Source organism: Crinia signifera, chromosome 5 (assembly GCF_055691185.1).
Source record: "Crinia signifera chromosome 5, ASM5569118v1, whole genome shotgun sequence".
Lineage (NCBI taxonomy): Eukaryota > Metazoa > Chordata > Amphibia > Anura > Myobatrachidae > Crinia > Crinia signifera.
Window position 1 is genome coordinate 192794019 of NC_139221.1, and position 19663 is coordinate 192813681.

At 44.6% G+C, this 19663-nt stretch overlaps 1 protein-coding gene across 3 annotated transcripts in view; it reads right to left on the minus strand.

The window, feature by feature from the left end:
- The window catches only part of MARCHF6 (membrane associated ring-CH-type finger 6), a 492210-nt gene that overhangs the window by 312101 nt on the left and 160446 nt on the right, over positions 1–19663 (minus strand). For 2 of the 3 annotated variants that reach the window (XM_083188362.1, XM_083188364.1), the window contains exons 7-8: positions 6037–6223; positions 5803–5864 (exon numbers count right to left, since the gene is read on the minus strand). In XM_083188362.1, coding sequence (XP_083044488.1) covers positions 5803–5864; positions 6037–6223 — 249 coding nt within the window. The remainder of the gene's footprint in view (positions 1–5802; positions 5865–6036; positions 6224–19663) is intronic. The other variant, XM_083188363.1, reaches the window with a different exon arrangement.

The following is a 19663-nucleotide window of genomic DNA, read 5'->3' on the forward strand; positions in this document are numbered from 1 at the left end:
TTTTCTCTACCATCCAATGGGATACTGGGTTATACTATGGGGAGGTCCCAAAGCTACCAGAACGGATGCGAACGTGCAGAGTCTGCTGTAGAACCGCTTGTCCGAACTGGGAATCCTCCCTGGCCAGAGTGTCAAATCTGTAAAACTTGACAAACGTGTTACTCCCTGACCAAGTTGCGGCCCTGCACAGCTGCAGAGCCGAAACCCCTCGGTCAGCCGCCCAAGAAGTCCCAACAGATCTTGTGGAATGGGCCTTCAATGCTGGAGGAAGGGACAACCCAGCCGATGCATAGGACTGCTGTATCGTGCATCGAATCCACCGGGCTATGGTCCTTGTAGATGCAGGAGAGCCCTTCTTTTGCGCATCATACAATACAAACAAACTATCCGGATTCTAGCCGTACGTTTAACATACGCCTTGAGGGTATGTACCACATCCAAAGAGAGAGGAATATCAGGATGTACCACGCTGGAAGGAACCACAATAGGTTGGTTCAGATGGAATGCGGACACAACCTTTGGCAGAAACTGCGGCCTGGTCCTGAGCTCTGCCCGATCCTCGTGGAATACCAGGTAAGGGCTTCTACAGGACATTGCTCCAAGCTCAGACACCCGTCTAAGGCCAGCAGGACAACAGTCTTCCAAGTAAGATGTTTCAACTCCGATTGTTCCAAAGGAACGAAGGAAGAGGACTTAAGGAAGGTGAGGACCACATCCAAGTCCCAAGGTGCGGTGGGTGGTACAAAGGGAGGCTGAATCCTCAGCACCCCTTGCAAGAAGGTGTGGACCTCCGGCAACAGCGCCAGTTTCCTCTGAAAAAATACTGACAGAGCCAAGATCTGTACCTTCAAGGACCCCAACCAGAGGCCCAAGTCCAAGACGGCTTGAAGGAATCTTAACAGATTGTTAAGACGAAATACTGCTGGTGGCAAAGCATTTTTCTCACACCAGGCTATGTTCTTCTTCCATATCACATGGTAGTGAGAAGCCGTGACTGGTTTCCTGGCACGCGTCATGGTTGTAATAACAGAGGGATGTAGTCCCTTGAGGCCTAATATCTGCCGCTCAACCTCCAGGCCGTTAAACGCAGCCGCGGTAAGTCCTGAAAGACAAACGGTCCCTGGAGGAGAAGATCTTTTCTTAGAGGAAGACGCCACGGGCATGGCCTACCTGCATGGCCAGAATGTCCCCGTACCAGGCCCTTCAAGGCCAGTCTGGAGCCACTAGAATGGCTTCTACTCTCTGGTGTCGAATCCTCTTTAGCACCCGTGCCAGCAACGGGAGCGGTGGGAACAGATACACCAGCTGAAAATCCCACGTCCAAGTCAGGGCATCTACTGCTGTTGCCCCTGGATCCCTGGTCCGGGCACAGTACCTGTCCAGCTTGTGGTTCAACCGTGAGGCCATAAGGTCGATCTGAGGGAGCCCCCAAAGATCTACCAGGTCCTGGAACACCTGAGGGTGAAGTCCCCACTCCCCAGGGTGGAGATTGTGACGACTGAGGAAATCCGCCTCCTGGTATAAAGATGGCCGACAGGGCTTTTACATGGCGTTCCGCCCAGGAGAATATCCTGGTGGTTTCCCTCATACAGGGCATGCTCCTTGTCCCTCCTTGGCGGTTGATGTAGGCAACCGTAGTTGCATTGTCCGACTGGACTTGTACCGCCCTGCAGCATAAGCTCCGCCTGTAATAGGGCATAGTGAACAACCCTCAGTTCGAGGTTGTTTATATGCAGCATGGATTCCATCGGAGACCAACGGCCCTGCAGGCGGACTCCCTGTATCACGGCTCCCCAGCCTCTGAGACTGGCATCTGTGGTAACGCATATGTGAGACAGTAGGGAAAGCATGTGCAGGGAGAGGGACAGAGCCAAAAAAACGCATATACAAAATATGACATATATAAATAAAACCCCATCACAGGCAACAACAAGGATGAACTTACACTTGGGAAGAGACCCCCCCCATCCTGCATAAATGCATATAAAACATAATATATGATAGATAATATTTTTTTATATGCTGTTATGTGGTTGAAGTGCCATAGTCCACATATGGGTAGCAATTATAAATGGATTACACAGCGGGTGCCCTCCTAGGTGCTCATGCCAGAGCCCAACACATTGACTGTGTGTAGGTGGTACTCCCCAGTACAGAAATCACAGCCTGTCCTTACTTACCATTCATGTTGGCATAGAGGTAAGCCTTGAGACTAAAGCATGGCAAGCGATCCATGAACGCAATTTTTTGCATTCATGTTGAAAGTTTCTTGTGTCTACCTCTATTGCATGTCGAACTTTTGGGGTCGAGCTATTGACTATCTAGACAATGTCTATTTAATAATCCACACCCATCCCTGCATTTCCACTGTGAGTATGGTATACTGCAGCCTCTTCACACAAAACCATGTGTGTGGTTAACTAATTTATTTGACTAACATTTGAAACAAATGACCTATCACTAGGACTAATCGATCCATTAATTGCTGGCTCAAAGGAAAGCAAAGTTGTATTAATCAGCTTGGATACAAAATAAAAAAAGTGTTTATATCCATTACAAAGTTATATACAATTGCTAAATTTTGTAAAGCCTCAGTAAGGGTGGAGAATATTATTAAAAAGGCAACATATATGTGTGATGTTTTATCATTATTGTCTGCAAATAAGCATTTCACTGTTGAATTATATATCACCTTTTTAAATGTTATTAATGAATTGTAAAAAATTAAGATGTAATAAAATATATGATTTTCTGGTAAAGCACAGATCTTTTGAATCATCCGTGTAGAGAGCCTACACCAGTGTTTTTCAACTAGTGTGCCTTGAGCTGCTCCCAAGTGTGCCCCCAGATCTAGAGATGCCCAAACCAGTTTATAGCCACCACCAGTTCAACTGTTATTTACTGGTCTCTTTTTTTCTGTAAATGGCCAATGTATTTTAGTTTTGTTACCTGTGGGGACCAGTATGATCGTTTTTTATATGGAGGTCAATAGGTTTGGATTTTTCCTGTAGGGGGCCAATGTGTTTTGCCCTGTGGGGATCTCATGGTGTGCCTTGGCAATTTGAAAATCTAATTTAGTGTGCCGCAAGGTAAAAAGGTTGAAAATCAATGGCCTACACCAATTAAGATGTTTATCGATATTGCTATCTGATTTCATTTAAGCGCAGTGGTTGCACCATTATATTCTCCGTTTGTGCCCTTTGGATTTTAAGTAATCCAGAAATCATTAGCTGCTGCAAAAAAGGAAAATATTGTTACTATTACATTAAGCACTGGGAGTGGTAGTGCTGGCCCACTACATAGAATTTTGAAACTGCCTCAATATCCCCAGCAAGGCAATTTTAAAGTCGGTGGCATATGTGATTTAAAGACAAAAAAATATACATTTTAAACTATTTGCCCCTTTAGTAATTATTTTTGATGATTACCAGCCACTAAAAGTCCTTGGAAGGTTTACATTTTCTATAGTGCATAGTTATAATGCTCATCTCAATCATCCTGGGACAAGTGTCAAATAAATGTACCATAAAGTATAAGGTTTTCTAAACTTCAAAGTAGCATAACTGGTTAAGTTTCCATATAATTATCATGCATTTTAAATATCCCATTAAAGAGGTTACAGACTAGCAAATCAAAAATGAGTAAATATTTTGATTATGAAAGCCAATGTATAGAATGCCGCTGTTTGTAGTTCTGGAAAGGTGCCTTTAGACAAGGAAAAACACAATCATCTTCAGCGGGTCTTAGGAAATTAAAGTGAACACATTTGCTTTCAGTTTACTTCATTGCAATTATTATTGTTTTCTTTTGGATAGCTACAGATGGGGCAGGTCCCATCTTTGCAGGGGATGGTGATGGCGACACCATCCGGCATCCCCCGCCAGCGCCATCTGTATAGCAAGAAGGGGACGCGCGCGCACGAGAGGCGCGCGCGTCCCCTTCCGACAGCCCTCCCTGAAGCGGAGACGGACAGGGTTCCCATCGCCCCGCCGACGGCGATTGAGACGCGCGTGCAGATGGTGAGCCAGGCTGCTGGCGGATCGCCAGCGGTGATGCTCTGGCGATTTGCCAGCAAAGAAGAGGCCTGCCCCATCTGTATCTTTAGAATATACAGCACCTGATTCAGCATGGATTACAAAAGTAAAATCTCTCTAATGGGCAAAACCATGTGCAGAGAGAGAGTTAAGGTCCATACACACTGGGCGACTATGCCCAGCGTATATGGACAGCGATGATGACAATCACTGCTGCGGGGAAAGACGCTCAAGTGCATACACACTGAGCGGCTTTCCCCCTGCCCGGCGCAGACAGAGGGGGGAGGATGGCTTTGCATAGTGCAGAGCTATGCAAAGCCGTCCTCAAAGCTGCTCATCTGCTGGTATGACCAGCAGATGAACGGCTTCCCCGGCGATGTTGCGGGAGCGGGCAGTAGCGCTTATCGCTGGGGCATACACACTGGGCGGCTTTGAGCTGAAAGCCGCTCAAACATGTTGTTTTGAGTGGCTTTCAGCTCAAAGTCGCAGTGTGTATGGGACTTTATGGTGTGTACACACGGTGAGATTCCCTTGCTATTCAACTTAAGATTCAAGTGCTATGCAATCTTTGCTAATTCTGTACTATTTACACACAATTCATACAATCTACATTTGATTTGCACTATTTAGTCCAGTGTTGGCTAACCTTGACACTCCAGCTGTTGTTGAACTACACATCCCAGCATGCCCTGCATCAGTTTTAGCATGGCCAAATAGCAAAACTGTAGCAGGGCATGCTGGGATGTTTAGTTCAACAACATCTGGAGTGTTAAGTTTAGCCATCACTGATATAGTCATTGCTGCCCTGTCTATCTGGGTTTAGATTTGTGCTGTCACTGGAGCTCACATTGGGAGCGCAAGGTAAAAAACCTGTGCAATCTGCATATAATCGGCTTGCGATTTTGAGTATATAGTCAAAATCTAATGTCAAATCTCACCGCGTGTGTACACAGCATTCGATTTGGGCTAGTTATTTTGTTTCGGTGCAGGGTAAATACTGGCTACTTTATATTTACACTGCAATTTACATTCCAGTTTAAACACACCTCACCCAAATCTAAAGCTGGGTACGCACCTAAAGATGTAGCTGTCTAATCTATCTGGTGGGAACAAACATTTGTTAATGTATGAGAGCATGTGAGAATCAAACATTTTCTTCCAGTGGAAAACAAACAGTGATCATTCAGGCAAAATGGATTGATCTGTTTCTCAGCAAATGTATGTGAACATTTGTTTCCATCAATTTTCCAGTTTTTGGGAGCAAATGGTTGATTTTCAAATGGTCCCATATATTACCAGATTTTTGTTCCTACCATAGATTGAACAAACAAGTCTGTAGGTGGGTACCCAACTCTTTGCAGAGGTTACATTTGCCCAACCTTCAGTGCACATGGTTTTGCCCATTAAAGAAACATATTTCTTTTGCAATGTTGAATTTAGCCCATAAGAAGGGATATGAAAATTCAGTTTTCAAAAACCAAAGACAAAAAACTGCATAAACAAAAGTACAAATACTGACTTTGTGAACAGACCCCCAAAAAGTAACAAATGTAACTCAACACGAGGTTGAGTAAATTTCACTGGTGAAAAGGTAATGTAGTAAATTTAATGTGTTAGGTCCAACAGCATCAACAATCCTCTCATCTACAGTCTCTCAGCACTTTAGGAGACACAGCTTAATTCCAATAAAAGTGACAAGGATCACCAAAAGGAGCCAAAGTTCAAACTAGCATGGATGAAGTAAATGCATAAAACTTTGCATACTCACTCGTTCCCAAGTCAACTCCTCTGCAGCTCTATCCCATTCCAAAGCATTCCAATTCATATCTTCTGAAGACATAATACACAAGTTCAAAGGCTACTTCATTTTAGTGTACAAAACATTGTTCCCTACAGAAATTCTACCTACAAAATCATTTTGTGTACGGATATCACAATATATTTATTAACAATCATGTAGGTAGCATCAGCATATTCCGTATTTGTTTACAACCCAAAATACCTTGTGCCCCATTGTTTGGATCAGCAGGATCTTCAATAACTGCACCCTCTTCATCATCATTATCTTCCCCCTCCTCCTCATCTGCTTGTTCCTCTGGCATCTCAGGATTTTCACCTACAACCAAATTATCTACTGGTGGGTTGGCCAGCTGGTCCAAAACTGCACCTGCATTTCCAGCACCTTGTACCTGTAAACACGAGAAGAATATTCTCAAGCTAAAGTGAAGCTGCAAATGCATCAAAGAGAACATTCCTTTCTAGAAATGTTATGTGCTGGATCAAGATACAGTACTTAATTGAATATATTGAGGAACAACATGAAATTGCTATGTTATGCTAAATGGTTTCACCTTTTAGAGAAATAAAGGCATCTCTAGTTAAAAAAGGTAAAAAAAAAATATTTACCTTAAAAACAAAGTTATATCATAAAGACAAAAAAAAAACATTTCAAATGGCAGCAATATCTTGTTTAAAAAGAATAAGGAAAATGATTTGTAATCAGAAAAAAAAAATAAAGGATAAAAATCTGCTGAACAGTTAACTTATAAATATATAAACTTTGCTGGCAGGTAAGAACTACTTGGGCTCATCTAGCCTGCACTTGGATATAAATAATTAAAAAATGTGGATAGATAAATGAGTGAACCCTTCAACCAGCGCTTGTAAAAAAGTAGAAGGATTACTTCCCTTCAATGATCATAGGGTGACTCCTTCCTTGTTTGTCAATAATGTGTCACAGCCTCAAAACGATGTACCGTGTAAAAACAAGGTTAGAGGATCATCGCATAACACAGTATTTTAATTGACACATATAAAATCATACATCAACAAAAAAAGCGGATGAACGCCCGTCACTTCCATCATTCATCCACTGAGGCTATTACCCATGGACTGGTTGTTCCTGTATGTGACCCGGGATCCATATTGGCACCAAGCCAGGCCTTGAACTGTTGTAACATCACAGTTCATTACCATCTGGTAATTACACCTCATTGGCTTTATGCACCACGTCACTTTATTTCATGCTTATTTTTTAATGTTTGGCTTTTTTTGTTGATGTATGATTTTATATGTGTCAATTAAAATACTGTGTTATGCGATGATCCAATAACCTTGTTTTTACAGGGTACATCGTTTTGAGGCTGTGACACATTAGTGACAAACATACTTACCAATCCAGTATCCAGCGCTGGTCTCTGCACTGTCAGCGTGCTGAACCGGCTTTCTCCCGTGCAGATAACAGCCTGTCGTGCTGTCCCAGCGCGACACAGGCTGAGAGCGTCTTGGGCTTTATGCGTCTCAATCAATCAATCAGGGCTGAGCTATGTGTCTCCATGGAGACGCATCGCCCAATCACACTCTCAGCCTGTGTCGCGCTGGGACAGTGCGACACAGGCTGTTATCTGCACGGGAGAAAGCCGGTTCAGCACGCTGACAGTGCAGGCTGACCGGCTCTGCTGCAGAGAGACCAGCGCTGGATCCTGGAACGGTAAGTATGTGGGTGTAAAAGTGAGGTGTGTGGATGTGTATGTAATAAAGTTATACTTCTGTGTGTGTGTGTGTGTGTTTTCTTTTAACATTCTTTTTACAGGTGGACTACAAGTCCCAGCGGGCCCATTTATGACCCGCATGCTGGGACTTGTGGTTCTCCAAGTCCCAGCCTGTGGGGGAGGTCTGCTGGCACTTGCAGTTCTCCTGTATAAAGCAATGTTAGGATTGAAAGATTTAACCCTATCAGGCCGGCATCCACTGGCCAGGGACGCCGGTGACACCCCCGGGCTTCAGCCCTGGATGGGTGAAGCCGAGGGGGGGTGGGGGGGTAGGAGACACACACACCTTTATTGCGGGGGTTCCCACTCCTCCAGGTAACCGTCCAAGGCTGACCAGCCACGGTGCTCATGGTACGGCCAGGGGACCTTATGTAAAAAGTGTCCCTCCGGCTGTGGCATGACACTGCGGGTTGTTGGAGCCCGGTGCTGGTTTCAAAATATGGGGGACCCCCAGATTTTTTGTCCCCCGTATTTTTGGAACCAGGACCGGTCCAAGAGTCCGGGGCTTGTTTCGGAAATACGGGGGACCCCTACGCTTTTTGTCCCCCGTATTTTTGGAACCAGGTCCGGCTCAATGAGCCCGGGGCTGGTTATGCTCAGGAGGGGGGACCCCCATGCAATTTTTTTCCACAAAAAAACACTAACACTTTTTTACCACAGGACCATGCACAGATCTCAATGATCTGTGCAGGGTTCTGGCCAACTCGCATATCAGAACCTGGTCTGATTTTATGGCGAATTTAAGACACATTTCCCACATTCGCATCTCGCATCGCATCTTTTTTTTACAGAAATGTGTTACGTGAAGTGACTAGAACACGTGAGAAGACTGTGCTAATTAATGTAATATAGGACAATTATGTATGGTTAGTGAATGAGTCTGTATACATAGCACAACAGAACTTGTATTGGAAAAAAGCTGAAGCTGTTACATTATATTTATATATTACCAATTATTTATATAGGTTATGGTATAGCGGATCGACACTGTCTTGATCGCCAGTCACGAGGTCGACCACTAATGGTCGAACGCATCTAGTTAGATGCCTTAAAATAGTTGTCAGCGTCTAGATTGACAGTAACAGAAGATCGATTCAAGCTAAAGTGACATGGTTGACATGATTTATTTTTATGTTGCAGTTGTCTCTGTCGACATGGACATTGTATAAGTGTACCGCTTCCACTCGCCATGCTTCGGGTATGTGCCTAGCGGCACTTGGCATACTATTTTACTATTCCTATTTTGTATTCCTTATGTACACGGGGATGGTACAGTATGAACAAGTCGGTTAAAGCAAAGATAATAATGGAAAACATGTCAACCCTGTCACTGTCGAACACATTCCTGTCAAACTTTACCTTGTGCTGATCTACTGTTACTGTCGGTCTAGACGCTAAAGACTATTTTTAGGCATCTTACCATTATGTATGTGACGGTCGATCTAGATAGCGTTGATCAATCAACTAGATATGATTTATTTATTTATTTACAGAGTATATTTGAACATTTAAATAAGTCCCTGCACCAGTAGAGCTGAGCTTCGGTAGGAAACCTGCGCAAACACAGGAAGAATACACAAACTAAACAGCACTAATGTCCTGTTAGAAAAGAGGACATAACATTAGGGACCTTGTATGAACAGACATTACGGGTCTGGATGTAATAACAAGCAGCAATTTCCTGACAAGAAAAAAAATTATCTTGGTGGCGTGACATGCACGTGCCTAAACACAGGTAGCACATTTAAACACCCTCACTCAAGGGTAACACTACTCTTGAGATCTATTACATCCATTGTCCCTGGGGACTTTATTACGTGGGTAAAACCACACTACAATTTAAGGAAAGAATGGTCCTGCACAGAAGAGCCATTAAACAGGCCTTGGCTAAAACATTGGATCAACCAGTAGAAAAACACTTCAGTCAAAACAAACACTCCATGGCCTCCCTTAGATACAAGATATCGGACCATGTACAGGAATGCAGACGAGGGGGTGACAGAGCACAAGAACTTCTCCACTGAGAAGGGAAGTGGATTATTTAAAGACGGTATCTCCTCATAGGCTAAATTGGTATTTCTCAAACACTTGTTGCATGTAGATTCCTCTTGATATCTTTCAATGATACTTCTACCAATTTCAGGTTTAATATGCCATTTTTTTATGCTGTTTTCCTCCTGCATTCTCTATCAATTTCATGTAACGTTTCATTTTCATGACCCGGTTTTCCTCCTGCATACTTTGTAACAATCTCAAGTCAACAGTCTTACATATACTGTTATGTGCTGTTATGTGCTGAAAATGGTGTTTGATGACATTATCTGTTTTTCACTAAGCGGTTTTCCCTCTTTCTTCTTTTTCACACTATAATGTGATTATTGCCATTAAGGTGAGTACACACGGGTGCAATTTCATGTAAAATCGCTGGGAATATGGTCGCTGAGCGATAAATCAGCTCCCGTGTGCACTGCCTAATGGTCGCTGGAGCATGCTCCTGCGACCAGCGGCTTTCCCCGGTGATCACTGTGCCGGAAAGGTCAGCACCGGGGAGATCAGCGTTGATCTCCCCAGCCCTGTGCCGCTGCTCCCTCCCTCCTCCCATCGAAGTGACAGCAGCAGCGTCTGCTGCTGCTGCGCTCCCCCTCCGCCCCGTAGCAGTGTCTCCTTTTCATCGCTGATGAAAAGGAGACACTGAGCAATATGATTGCTGGGGATATATTGCTAGCAATATATCCCCAGCAATCATATTACCCCGTGTGTACACAGCATTAGTAACCTTGTACCAGATTTGTTTATGTTCTGTTGGGAACATTAATACACATCATCAGATTGAGACATGTCGACTAGCGATGACGTGAATTGAATGTGGGGGTGCACGTGGATTTTTTGATAGAGTCTGTTTTCTCCATTAAGTACTGTATTTTCTTTTACATGTGATTCCTGACAAAAGTTATAGGAAACCGAAACCTGAAATTCAAAATAAAAATGAGTGGTTGTTCTGCTTTAAGACCATGAGTGTAGTCGTACCTATTCATACATATACATACATACAAATACACACACATATATATATATATATATATACATACATATATACACATATATACATACACACACACACACACACACAAAACCCAATAGCGATCTGGCGCCTACAACACTCAATCAACATCAACAGTTTTAACGGGATTGCTCGTAATCTCCAACACGGTTTAAGAAGAGGCATTGTTCATCCACAAGATGCTTTTTATTAAAAGGTTTTCCAGATGTCAACAGAATACAAAAAGCCCCCAACGCGTTTCGTCAACCAAGTGACTTCATCAGGGGGATATTAACAAGTCTTCCAGAAAATATGTTTTTTGTTCAAATTACTGTGGATTATCCATTGAACAGGAAGGTGTTCCCTTAGATATAACTTAGATTTTTATTAGTGAAAGGAGAATTCCTTTTATTGTTTATCTATATAATTAGGTGATGGTTATGCTCCATATTTCCATAGAAGTTTTGAGGTATTAAAGATCTTTTAAAATGTTTAAAAACTCGTATAATCACCAATAAAGGATTAAAAAAGATGCAATTCCAGCTGTGCAGCTTCAGAACAAATAAGCCTGTAGACTGGAGCTCTGTTTCCTGCAGTGCTGGTGATCTGAATCTCTGATGGGAGGCTATTCCACTTATCCACTACCCTTTCTGTGAAGTAATTCTTCCTTTGAATCTTCCTCTAGTTCAGTGCATGTTCTGTTGCTCTGCTTCCTGTGAAGAATGTCTCCCACCTGTACCTTGTTAAAACCCTTGATATATTTGAACGTTTCTATTATGTCCTCCCTTTCCCTTCTCTGCTCTAAACTATACATATTAAGATCTTTTAGCCTTTCCTGGTATGTTTTGTGATGTAGGCCGAGCACCGATTTAGTTTCCCTTCTTTGTACAGTCTCTAATGTATTTATATCCTTCTGGAGAATTGATATCCTCCAAAACTGAACACAGTACTCTAGATGAGGTCGTACCAATGACCTATACAGTGGCATTATTACTTCTTACTTTCTACTGCTGATTCCTCTCCCCATGCAACCAAGCATCTGAGTTGCCTGCTTCATTGCTTTGTTACATTGCCTGCCTGCCTTTAAGTCCTCTGAAATAGTGACACCTAGATCCCTATCTTACTTAGTAGTTTCCATTATTGTGCCATTTATACTATATTTAGTCTTTGGATTTTTGAGAGCCAAGTGCACGATTTTGAATTTTTTGGCATTAAACTGTAATTACCATGCTCTTGACCATTCCTCTAATCTACCTGCCGTAGATCATCAATCATTTGTTGTACCCCTCCTGTTATGTCTACCCTGTTTCATATGTCTGTGTCCTCTGCAAGAAGGAACATTTTACCTCAATTCCATTTGCCACATCACCAATAATGATATTAAAAAGCACTGGTCCAAGTATCCAATGGGGGATATGGTTGTAGATATGCTATAGGGGTGGTGGTTCTAGTTATGATGACTGTTGGGAATGGTCATATGGTCATAATTATGCTGCAGGGGGGGGGGGGGGGGGGGGGCAGGTTATAGGGGGGGGGGGGTATTTATAGTTATGTTGCCAGAAAAGGGGAAAGGCTATAGTTATGCTGGGGGGGGGGGGGGGGGAGAGGGGGGGGAAGAGTGGTGGTGGCTATACGCTGCGGGGTATATATTTCCTAAATCCCTGACCCGAAAGAGTCTGCAGACCGTGACTGATTATCTACAAGTGTGCTTTATGGATTATTTCACTGGGAGCTTACCTTAACCATGAGTATCATTGGGACAGTTTACTTATTAGTTTTTAATTGCTAGATCTAGCAGCCTTGATATGTACTTTTATACAAATCAATTGGCAATAAATTTACCTTATGCACTGTTTGATATATTTCTGTTTTAATTAATTTACACAAAGTTTGGAAGCTATGGCGGGTCTATGATTAGTCACAACCCCTTTTACTAGTGTTATTATTTAGGCACTGTATAAGCCTCCAGTGCCTGGAGTCATTATCAATTAATACGCCAAACGGGCCTAGTTGAATTGTATGGAAAATCTTTTTTTGGGGGGTTGCTTTCTTGGGGTACGCGCTATAAAAGCGATGTCAAAGCCTTTGTATAGACAGTATTTAAGTTGAATATGTCTAATTACAGAAGCGAAAGAAACACCTGATAACTGTATGGAAACCCTTTTATTTCTTGATACAATAAAAATAAGTAAATTACATAGACAAAATACTGCAATAAATAAATACATTTCCATTATTTTGTGGTTTCTGTTACATTATCATTTCTTTTATTACCAAATCTACAGATTTTTTTCAAACTGTTCCTGTTCATTGATTCAAGGTAAACTATGTTTTGTCCTAAGCAGACCAGAGCGGTGATATATAGTAAAAGATGTTCAGCTTAAATGGACTTTGCTGATATAAAAAAATGTGCAGGAGATGAGGAGAAATCTTTCTGTCAACCACTTAAAGTAGTGATCTCAGCTGCTTGTAATATGTTGATTTTTCATAGTTAATTGTGTAAAGCAGTAGTCCCAGCACTATAAATCTGGGTTATAAAAATGATCTCCTTACAGAGATGCCTTCAGCATGCTTTCTATATTAGTAATCCCAGCAGGATTATTCAACACTTGGGATATGTGAGGTCATTGCAGAAAAAAAGGATTTTTGTAAGAATTTACCGTTCGAATCCCTTTCTCTGATTCTATCCTGGTGTCGCAGCTGACCTTGGGATGTAGTAGGGTCTAATAGGAGCCAGGCACCTATGCTAAACATTTGAAGACGGCAGGCTCCTCCCTCACTGCATCCCATCATGCCTCATTTCAACTTCCAGAGCACACTGGGATACAATAACTCCGTACAATGCCTGAACATATTACATGCACAATCAATAAATAAAACCATTATAACATGACAGTACATGAAAATGGTATTACTTACTGAGCGATAGGGAGGGAACGCTGTGTCACCAGGATAGAATCAGAGAAAGGGATTCGAACGGTAAGTTCTTACAAAAATCCCTTTTTCTTCATCTATCCTCGTGACGCAGCTGACCTTGGGACGTTCAAGAGCCGGTCCTTTGGGAGGGTACGCTCAGAATTGCAGATTTCATCACTGCTCGCCTGAATGATGTGTCCTCTGACGCGAACTCATTGAACCTGTAAAATTGGGTAAATGTGTGAATAGATGACCAAGTGGCAGCCCTGCATACTTGTTCAGCTGTAGCCCCATGGCGCACCGCCCAAGAGGTAGCCACCGACCTGGTGGTATCAGCATTGATCCTTGAAGGCACTGGTCTGCCCACTGTGGTATAGGCAAAGCCAATAACCGATCTCAACCACCTAGCAATGGTATGCTTAGAAGCAGGCCAGCCCAATTTGTGTATATCATACAACACCAAAAGAGAATCCCTTTTCCTGATACTCTTCACTCTGTCCAAATAAACGTGCAATGTGCGCACCACATCCAAATTTTTTAATCTGTCCCTTTTCCTACTTTCTTCCTCAGGAGTAAACACCGGAAGAACAATTTCGTTAGGCAAAAATCTCAGAACTGTTCTAAGCCCAGCCCGGTCTTCATGAAAAATTAAAAATGGAGCCTTACAGGACAACGCTCCTAACTCCGAAACAAGCCTGGCCGAGGCGATTGCCAACAAAAAGGTTAATTTCCAAACGAGAAATTGAAGGTCAGCCGACCTCAACGGTTCAAACGGAGGTTTCAGTAAGATGGACAACACCAAGGACAAATTCCAAGGCGCTACCGGCTGTTTAAAATGAGGTTTCAATCTAGTAACCCCTTGCAAAAATGTCTGCACCTCCGGAATAAGAGCCTCTTTTGAAAGTAAAAAGACAAATCCGAAACTTGGACCTTCAGAGACTGAAGGCTCAGCCCTTCCGAAAATCCATCTTGCAAAAATTCCAACAATCTAGAAACTTTGAACCGGTACGAGTGAACCCTCTGGTGTTCACACCATCTAACGTAGATCTTCCAGACCCTGTGATAGTTCCTTAATGACACTGGTTTTCTGGCACTAATCATGGTTGCAATAACGCCTCTGAAAACCCTTTCTTCCTTAAAATAGCGGACTCAAAAGCCAAGCAGTCAAACTCAGCCTAGCAAGGTCCTGATGATAAAACAGACCTTGACGGAGGAGGTCTGGTCGCAGAGGAAGACACCACAACTGTGTCGAGAACCTCAGAATGCTGGATTACCAAGATCTCCTTGGCCAATCCGGTGCTATCAATATCATGGTAATCCCCTGTGACCGCACATTTCCAGGGATCATTGAAAATGTGGGGGGAACATATAAGCCAGTTCGAACCTCCAATGAATCATCATGGCATCCACTGCCCAAGCCATAGGATCCCTTGTCAGAGCACAGAACTTGGGAACCTGGAAAATATGTCTGGATGCCATCAAATCCACATCCGGGAGCCCCCACAGGGCCACAATTTCCTGAAAAACTTGGGGATGCAATGCCCATTCTCCTTCCAGGAGCTTCTCCCTGCTCAGGAAATCCACCTCCACGTTCCTGACACCTGGGATGAATACAGCAGAAATGGCCAGAACATTGACCTCTGCCCACTGAAAAATCCTCGACACCTCCATCATTGCTAACTGACTGCGCCCTTGGTGGTTCAAGTAAGCCACAGCCGTGGCATTGTCCGACAATGCGAATTGGGAAACCTCTCAGTCTCTCTTCTGCCTGTGTCAGCGTCCACCACATGGCCCTCAACTCCAGCACATTTATCAGAAGTCTGACTCCTCTACTGACCATAAGCCTTGCAGTCTCAAGTCCAGAGCTACTGCTCCCCAGCCCTTGAGACTGGCATCGGTGGTTACCACCAGCCAATCCCACAACTGGAGAGAGTCCACATCTGTCCACCAAAGTAACTCCGTTCTTGTTTCCACAGACAAAATTACTTTCTCTGATTACATGGTCTGCGTGTCTCCCGACCAACAGGCCAGAATGTTCCATTGAAACTGACGCGAGTGGAACCTTGCATACTGCATCGTCTCAAAAGATGCCAGCATCTTGCCCAATAACTTCAGGCACTGCCAAACTGATGGGCCCGGTGACCTCAGAATCAACCAAACCAACTGACAGATGTCTTTGGCTTTCACTTCCGGGGGGGAATACCCGATGGAGGTGAGTATCCAGGATAACTCCCAGAAACTGAAGTCTCTGAGTTGGTTCCAAATGAGACTTTTGGAGATTCAGAATCCAACCGTGGTTCTGTAAAAACTGAATTGCCACTGATAAATGTTGATGTAATTTCTACGCTGACTCTGCCTTGAATAACAGATTGTTCAAATATGGGATGACCACTATACCCTGCAACCGGAGGGCAGCTGCCATTACCGCCATTATCTTTGTGAAAACACGTGGTGCCATGGCAAGTGCAAAAGGAAGTGCTTGAAACTGCAGGTGCCAATCTCAGATCGCCAAACGCAGTAAATGCTGATGATCTTCGTGAATAGGAACGTGTAAATACGTGCCCTGAATGTCCATGGACGCCAGAAATTCCCCTGGTTCCAGGCTCAGCAACACCGACTTCAGAGACTCCATCCTGAAATGGTCCACCCATAAATGGAGCTTCAGCGACTTTAGATTTAGAATAGGACGGAATGTCCCATCCGGCTTTGGTACCAGGAAAAGAATAGGAGTAAAAACCCTTCTTTCTTTCCCCCAGTGGTACCGGGATTAAAACTCCCTTCTCCAAAAGAGATCTCGCTGCTCCCAAAAGGGCAGTTCTTAAGCGAGGCTCTCTGGTTAATGGAGTGGGCAAAAACCTTCTTGGGGCAACACCCCTCGGGTTTATCCTGTACCCCTGGGACACAACCCTGAGGACCCAAGGATCCTGTCCCAACAAGGTCCAGGCTCCCGATATTGCAAAAAGGCGACCGCCCAAGCTCAGTACAGAATGTGGAGTCACGGACCCTTCATGCTGAGGGCTTCTCCTCCCCCTTTGTTGCCGGTTTCTTAGTAAAGGCTCCGAAGCGGGAGGTTGGAGCTTTCCCCTTTCCTGTAGCAAATTTGTCCTCTACTGGTTTGGCCCCTTGAAGAGGCTCCTCCTCGAAAGGATGGCTTAAAAAGGTATGAAAAGCAGCAAACCTGGATGAACCTCGTTTTGCTGCAGGCGTAGGAAGAAATGTACTTATATCTTGTTGCCTGCTTAATAATTTCTTCCAATTCAGATCCGAACAGAAATTCCCCATTAAAGGCTAAAGCCTCGAGGGCATTCTTGGACTCAATATCAGCCTCCAATGCCTTGAGCCACAACACTCGAGCATGTACTGGCACCGCTGATACCTTAGAAAGCATCTTAACTGCCTCTCGGCCCAAACCAAGGCCTCCGAATCAGGCTGTAGGGAAGAGCAAATGGTGTTGGCCCACACAATCATTGCCTTAGAAACCCATGCTGAAGCAAATACAGTTCTGAGAGCAAAACCCACACCTTCAAATGCCGCCTTAAGGCACCCTTCCAGCTTTTTATCCACCGGGTCCTTAAATGCTGCATCACCTTGCACTGGTAAGACCGTGGCTTTCAACAGTCTCGCCACAGGTGCATCAACCAAAGGAACCTTCTCCCAAATTTTTATATGCTCCTCTGGCATAGGATATAAACTCAAATACCTTTTAGGGAGCAGGATCTTTTTATCAGGGGTCTTCCAAGCCCCTCCTAACAACTCCTGCATTCCCTCATCCGAGGGAAAACGGCGTCTCTGTGCTGTCTCTTAAAAATTCCCTGAACAGGAGTTTTATCCTCCTCAGATAAACTTTAAGGCGTGTTTCACCGCCATATTAAGATCTTCAACACCTGGTACAGAACTATCCAAATCCTCCTTCCGATCCCAGAATAATTCTGGCCCACACTCTCCTTCCTCCTCAGAGTCCACATTAGGAGCAGGCAGAGAAGACACGAATGCCTGGAAGACTCCCCAAGTTCTCTAGACCACTGATCCATGAGAGCATTAAACTTGTGAATGCCTTGCGCAGTGTCCTGCATGAGTTGCAAAAGGGCCGGTTCCCCCTGTGACAGGGGTAAAGAACCAGAGGACTGTTGAGAGGGTGACATTAGTCTGGGGGACCTCACTAAATCATCCCCGTCTATTCAATGCCTGCACTAACGCAGTGACAGACTTGCCTAAGGCCGCAGCCCACGCTGGCTCTGGCTGATCCCCCCCCATGAGACTATGCTCCCCTGGGTACAGCCGCACACACAGGGCAAATGTCCCCTTGAGCCATCTGTTCTGGTGTTAAATCAAGCCCACAAACTCTGCAGGGACTTAACAAGGTCATCAATTCCTCCCCCCATACCAGCAGAATACTTTTCAGTCATGATAAATAAATCACAGTGCACAATGTCAGGCATTAGTACTGAGATAAAGTATGCCAGTGTACTTAGCTGTCTACCGGTGGACCCTCTGGTCAGCGGGGGTAGCGATGCCCAGGATCAGCTTGCCTCGCTGTATATGCAGCCTTCAGCTCTGCAGTACTGTGCTCCCAAAGGCGCCAAACAGAGGACTAGTAAAAGACTATTGTCCCTGCTTCAGCGGGGACCGCGGCTCTTTGGCGCCATCTACCCACCGAGAACCACTCCTACCATTGCTGGTCCTATCCCTATAGTCCCCCTGAGCCCAGGCAGCCTCTACTGCTGTGGGGCTGAAAGCGCTGTGCAGAGAGACCAGACAGGACATGCTTCTATCAGCTCCTGCTGCGCTGTCAGCGAAAGGAATACTCACACTGTTGCCTGTGTAAAATTAAGAAAAAAAAAAAAAAACCTACCTAGTCTAATCTTCTGGCTACGGAGCAGCCTGTTAAATAAATACACCAAATCGTTATTCACACACAAACACAGGTACAGAACAGTGATTTGGGCCATGAGTTGGCCAATAAACGTGGTCTTGAATGATACGGAAGGGATACAGTTCCATTCTTCTATAATCAATTCACTAAATGCTGTCTCAGGCTTAAGGGCATAGCGTCCGGGTGCCGGGCACGGTCCCGACAGTTAGGATCCCGACAGTCATTTTCCCGACGTCAGCATCCCGACTGTCAAAACGCAGACAGACAGGTGCCCGACAGCCACCTATTTTCCCTCGTGGTGGTCCATAACCCCCATAGAGGGAGAATAGAATAGGTGGCGAGCGTAGCGAGCCAGCGTGCCCGCAGCGTGGTGAGCCCGCAAGGGGCTTTGTAGCGCTCACCATGCTGTCTGAGTCCAGGCAGTCGGGATCCCAATGTCAGGCTAATGACTGACGGGATCCCGACTGTCGTAACCCTATACCACACACTAGCGAACAAGCCTATTTTTCATATAACCGTTACATTCTACATAATTGTAAGTATTGTCTCTATGTAACTGCCCAATGCTAACCACCGAAGCATAGGGCAGTCCAAGTTATTAACAATGGGGACTGCACACCTACTGTATGTACAGTACCAAGCTCCAATATGCTGGAAAGTATTTCACAAGACCAGTGCTTTATCAAGAGTGTTGTTCCTGTAAAGAGCCGAAAAATATCTGTAGTCAAGCTAAAGAGCCAACAACATGCGCGCGCCTTCGACACGCGTGGCAAAAAAGGGGCATGGTCTATTTGGACCCATTGGGTGGGTGTGATACACATATATACATATGCCCCCAATAGTGCCAGATACACATATGCTCCCACGGTGCCAGGTATGCCCCCCATGGTGCTGGGTATGCCCCACGGTGCCACAAACTGCTACGCCCCCACAGTGCCAAAAAGCTGGTATGCCCCCACAGTGCCAAAAAGCTGCTATGCCCCCACAGTGCCACAAACTGCTATGCTCCCACATCGCCACAAACTGCTATGCCCCCACATCGCCACAAACTGCAATGCCCCCACAGTGCCACAAACTGCTATGCCCCCACAGTGCCTCAAACTGCTATACCCCCACGGTGCCACAAACTGCTATGAGCCCACGGTGCCACAAACTGCTATGCTCCTACATCGCCACAAACTGCTATGCCCCCACATCGCCACAAACTGCTATGCCCCCACAGTGCCACAAACTGCTATGCCCCCACAGT